The following is a 5,746-nucleotide window of genomic DNA, read 5'->3' as shown; positions in this document are numbered from 1 at the left end:
TAGTAGGACAAGAATTCCGAGGTTTCGTCCAGCGACCTTTACCTTTCGTCCAAAAAATAGTTTCCGGGGATTTATTTAAAATAGCTAGTTGCTGTTGAATAGAAAATTTTTACTTTTTAAGGTAATTGTCTTAAATATGGTCTTGTTGATTAATAATTGTATTGCTGTATGCATGGTATGGTGTGAGTTAATTTGTATTGTTGAGTACCTGATGATGGATTAATGGACCTTAATGATGGATTTTAATAGAGTAATAAAAAATGAAATATAATAAAGAAGAGTTATTCACTTCAACTCATTAAATAAATGCTCAACTCATCAAGTAAATGAACATATTAATTTAATGACTTTTCGGGCTAATTTTATTCCATTTTTAAACCTATTTCATTGGTCACTATTGTGAAAGATGACAAAAAAGATACTAAAGAATATTCATTTCTTTTTTAAGACATTTTAGCTATTCACAATTTTTCCTTTATATTGAAACCATTAAACATTTTTTTATTACTAATAAAAGAAGCTTTGTTACAATGCTGACATCAACAATTTTTTTATCATTTTGTATTTGACATATTCCTACATTGCATTACATATTGACAATCATAGATTGTCCCTTAGACTGCAGTTACTTTGTGACATTGCTACTCTCTTTGTGACAGTATGAGACGACTCCAGTAGAGCAATGCAAGACCAGTCTATGGTACTATTTCTCAAATATATCTAATTTAAAATAAAATCAAAACATTTTGTCTGATTAGCCACTATTAAAATAAAACGGCGATATAGTGTCAGAAAAAAATATAAAACTTTCCAATAACTTTCCATAAAACTAATGTTCCAAATTGTTTGATTTAGAGTTATTTTACTAGTTAATATATTTATGAGTTGACATATAGTAATTAACTTTCAGATTTGTCTATTTGATTATAGTTATATGAGTTGCTAATTTCTTCGTGCTATTTAAAAAGTTTTTAATGGGAAAAAAGATGTGTAGATTATTAATTGTTGCATTAACGCTTCTATACTGCAAAAAAGTGGCGGGAGAGTCAAAAACACAACTTTTCTGTTACTGACATAACAGTCAGGTTTTCACATAAAAAAAAAATAATAATATTAAAATAATTTCGGAAATAACGGTTACGAAAAGGATATAAAACCAACTCCAATAACCTCCGATGCAATAAAATTATCTATTATTCTTAAGAAAAATATGAAATAAATCATGGGTACAATACATTTATGTAATAAAACATAGATAAGTTGTGATATGTTGTATTTCTGCTAATAATGACCCAATTTCTTTGCTTTTTTTTTTATTATAACAAGATTTTCTAATTTGTGTTCTGGATGTTAAATATGTAAATATGAAATAAGGGCAATTTTTTTAATTTATCCTAAATAATAAAAACTAACTATATAATAACTAAATAATAACAACAGAATTGACGGAAAAGATTGTAATTTTAATTTCAAATTTTATTAAATGTAATTTATCATAAAATGTATAATTTTTATGGTAATATGCACTTATCAGCAAATAAAAGAATTATTTTGTATTCATATTATCCCAATTAAAGTTGGATTCTATACATTTAATGGTAACTACGATCGAGTAACCGTTGATAATATTACTTGGCGCCTCTGGTAATCTAATAACCTATGCGTTATATACTATTCAACGTCACCAAAGATTATGCCCGGGTATAAATTTGACGGTAGACACGGAATTAGTTTTTTTTTTATGTCGAAAAACGTAAAGTGAAAGTGAAAATTTTCTATCCTTTGAACTCAAATCTTTTTTTTTCTATGTTGGGAATGTTTTCACTGTTTATATCAAATACTGAATTAAAAGGTTATGTATGAATTCTGATTTTTGTTCTAAAATAGGATTAATTGCAATTGTATTTATAGATTCCAAGCTGGATTGATATGGTATTATATTTCCTATAATTAATTGATTTTTTTTTCTTTTTTACATATGCGCATTTAATTTTGTATTACCTTTCTTGAGTAGTATACTTTTAGTACAATTTCTTTATGTATAATAATGTCAAACTTTTTTTATTTATTCATCATTTATTATTTAAATCATGTGAAGATAGTTAGAATTCTTTAGTTTGGCTAGTAGTTGCATACACACGATTGTTTTTTGAAATCACAACATGTTCGTTTTTGAAAAAAAAAATTCACAGTGCTTGATGTTCTTGATAAATTTATAGTAAATTATTTGCTAACTGTAATATCGGCATTATTATATAGCTTTATTGAATTTATTCCTAGAACAAATTAAAATGATCTAAAATTTTTGTGATTTCTGAAGCGTAAAAAAAACCGGGTTCGCTATGCCATTAATGAATTAATTATGAATGATGATATTATGTTATGTTATTATGTTAACAAGATATACTCTAATTACTTAAAATCAAGGTAAATGATTGGACGAAAATCCTATTGGAAGAAAGAAATATTTCATTTAATAACTTCTTTAAAATTTAATTTAACATTTCAAAGGAACATTAAAATTAACTAGAACATTCTCTATTGCAATTAAATTTAATTGGAACTTGCCGAAGGAACCTTTAATTAGATGAGTTAAACAAACACAACTTTTCCCGATCTGAATCATAAAGTGTAAAGAGAAATTTCAACGTTTGTACCTCATTGAAGATTATTATCTATCTCATTGAAGGATTGATACAAATTAATTGATCAATATAGAGATTTTTTCAATAGTGTAGATATTTGATCACTTTATTTTAAGTTTATTGAGGAGGTCAGTAATTTGTGCTTTGTGTAAGAGGAAAATAGAAAAAAAAAATGGTTCAAAGACTGCCTAAACGTATAGAAGCAAAGAAAAGGCGCTAAATTAACAAGTATCAATAATCCTAGTGAAAAAAATTCTACTAACTTTCGATTCATATAGTATAAGACTCTGAAATACCTCAAAAATAGAAAAAGAGAGCATTTAAAAAAGAACACAATAGAAATATAAAATAACGCAAGATGACAGTATAAAGATATTTATCGATCGCGTAATTGTTGGGACTTGTTGTGTCAGTTATTTTACCACAATTCTTGGTTACTGTAATGAAAAATATGTTTAGTTACTTATCAAAATTGATGAAAGGGCCAACTATAGTTAGAGGAAATAAAAAAAAATGAGGGCGGTGCAAAATATTAAAAATAAATTAATTGTTCATTTGGGGCTCCGTATGTTTAAATCTACAACACGAAAAACTCAATAGAAAATCATCATCAAGACCACTAAGCGATTATTTTTACTTTCACTTATCTACATATGTAGAAGTATTTAGAAATAAATTCCGAATTCACGTTTTGATGTACCGAGAGTCAAAATAAAAAACGGTTAAATTATGATAATATTAGTACATAATGTAAAACGTAATGTTCTTTAATATCTTAGTCACGATTTCTGCCACAGTTAGTCGTAGTTTAAAACGTTTTGTGTAAAAAAATTAAGAAAATTAAAATTCCAATGCAATGAATTCAGCAGGCATGCTTTTATTGTTATCTTTTATAGTTTAATAAATATACAATCAAGAAATAAATTAAAAAAAATTATTATCATCCGATTTTCAGATTTGGTACCACAGATACATGTCATCGGCCATTTAATTTTTAAAATGATGGCCGGATCACTTTCATAATATTTCATTTCTTTCGTCCGAAATTTTTTATAAATAATACAATAATTAGTTATAAGTTATAATAAATAATGTATAAAATAAAATAATTATAAGCTAAACGTCGGGTGGCCCGAGGGTCATCCTGGAATGACCTGTGACCGTGGTGCCCAATTCGACATTTATGAGGTTAGTGATATAGAAGAAAAGCCATAATTTATTTATTACTATTAATTAATAAGGCATAACAAGTAACTCTAAGATTATTAAAAGACCAAAAAAATACCTTAAATTGACCAAGATTCCTGACAACACATGTGAAGACTGCTTCTCGTCCAAGTGGCACTGTTACATTTGACATTGGCTCACCGAAGTATGGATTCCAGTTTTCTGCAGGAGCTTGGGTTTCTAAAAAAAAAAAAAATGTACGTGTCATATCGAAAATACATGTGTTGAGATCTAAAGACATTTTTCATCTAGTATAGTATAACATATATACCACATCAATGTTTTAAAATAAAATAAAAAAATCATCATGTTATTTTAAAAATTTAATTAATATATGAAATATCGTGAGTTAACTGACCTGCGGTATACGCAGGAAAAACTACACAATATTTCAGGGATAAAATGTACTAATTAAAATAAAAATCTGTAAAAAAACGCTACAACCCATGAACGGTGAGGGGTTCAGTACTTTGTAAGGAAGTACTGTTACTAGACCAACGGCAGGTGGTTTGGTCAGAATCATGCTCCACAGCCAGATTTTTACGCAATGAAGGCTACCCAATTTATGAGGCTGGATGGACCCCAGGAGGGCTCCAGAACCCACATGGTTGACTCACGGCTACAGTGAACACAATTTACTGCCTGGTTCAAACCCCGGTCCTTGGTGTTAGTAGCATCGTGTCTTACCACGGTGCCACCGCGCATCCCAAATATTATATGACAATAATATAAAAAATAGCGTAAAGATCTAAAATGAAACTATCGCCTCAAAAGAAAAATTCATTCGATTTCCTTAACTCACATATTTTCAGTAAAAAAATAACTTTAAAAGGAACTTAAACTTTAGCAACTCAAAGGAGAAAATTTTTAAAAAATATCAATTATACAGTAAATTTCAAATTCTACACCAGAAGTTTAAATAAGCATTATGCTCAGATACAGAAAAAAATTAATATTTAAATTTCATATTTAAAAAATAGTTAATTTAAGGTCTGGTAAGGTTTTAAGAGTCTCTAACAATAAAAAGTAGTCTAATTGGTGTTCAATTTTAGTAGAAAGGAAAATAATGTTCAGCTCAATCATTGATTGATTTTCTGTGAAATTAATTAATAGCATGATGACTTCTTTATTACTTGGTCTGTCGGTCACCTTAAGTAATGAATTGCAGTAGACATTTTTTTTTTTTAAATTGGCTTGTTTAAAAAAAAAAAAATACAAGCACGGATATTGTATGGTACTTCATACTAATTTTAAGTTTTTTCCTCGTTATATCTGATTCAGGGAAATCATTTGAGGTAAAAAATATAAAAACTTTGTTACATATTTTTACTTTTTTAAAAAATATGGGCAATTTGTGAGTATACATTTTTAAAATTGTGTATATTTATAATATTGATTAAAGGTTAACATTGTTGTTACTGAAGAGGGATTTATATCACTGTAGTTGTTGCTAAGTATTTAGACTGTTTTAATTTCAAAAGAAAGATTTTTTTATTTTATAATTGCACATTGTTTACAGCCAACAGTTTTTATTTATTTTTAATCAATCTTGAACTTGGACGATTCTACAAGATGCAAATTAGAAATAAATATTTTGTTTTCCTGTTTTTCTTGTTGATACTCGTACTTCTATCTTAACCTTAATATTCCAGGAAGTACTAATACTGAATTATATCTAGTATATCGGGCAGACTCATTATTAGTAAAACGGAATAAATGAGTATTCTTCTTATTGAAATATAGGTTCAATATTATTTCTGTACCGTATTTTTTAACCCAATTGAAATAAATATATAATGTAAATTTTAATGATTTCTGTGGGATTAATTAGATGCAATGATAGGAAAGATACAGGCTGTAACACTAAGAAAGTT

At 27.5% G+C, this 5,746-nt stretch overlaps 1 protein-coding gene across 1 annotated transcript in view; it reads right to left on the bottom strand.

The window, feature by feature from the left end:
• The window catches only part of LOC106687003 (lachesin), a gene marked incomplete at its 3' end in the record, with an annotated part of 167,040 nt that extends 162,463 nt beyond the window's left edge, over positions 1-4,577 (bottom strand). The window contains exons 1-2 of the mRNA XM_067052450.1: positions 4,490-4,577; positions 3,931-4,052 (exon numbers count right to left, since the gene is read on the bottom strand). Of these exons, the coding sequence (XP_066908551.1) occupies positions 3,931-4,052; positions 4,490-4,577 (210 nt within the window). The remainder of the gene's footprint in view (positions 1-3,930; positions 4,053-4,489) is intronic.
• Between the last annotated feature and the right edge of the window lie 1,169 nt (positions 4,578-5,746).

Source organism: Halyomorpha halys, unplaced genomic scaffold, assembly GCF_000696795.3.
Source record: "Halyomorpha halys isolate HHAL.00 unplaced genomic scaffold, Hhal_1.1 Scaffold902.1, whole genome shotgun sequence".
In the NCBI taxonomy this organism is placed as follows: Eukaryota; Metazoa; Arthropoda; class Insecta; order Hemiptera; family Pentatomidae; genus Halyomorpha; species Halyomorpha halys.
Note: the sequence above shows the minus strand (reverse complement) of the source record. Positions and strands in the feature narration are given on the sequence as shown.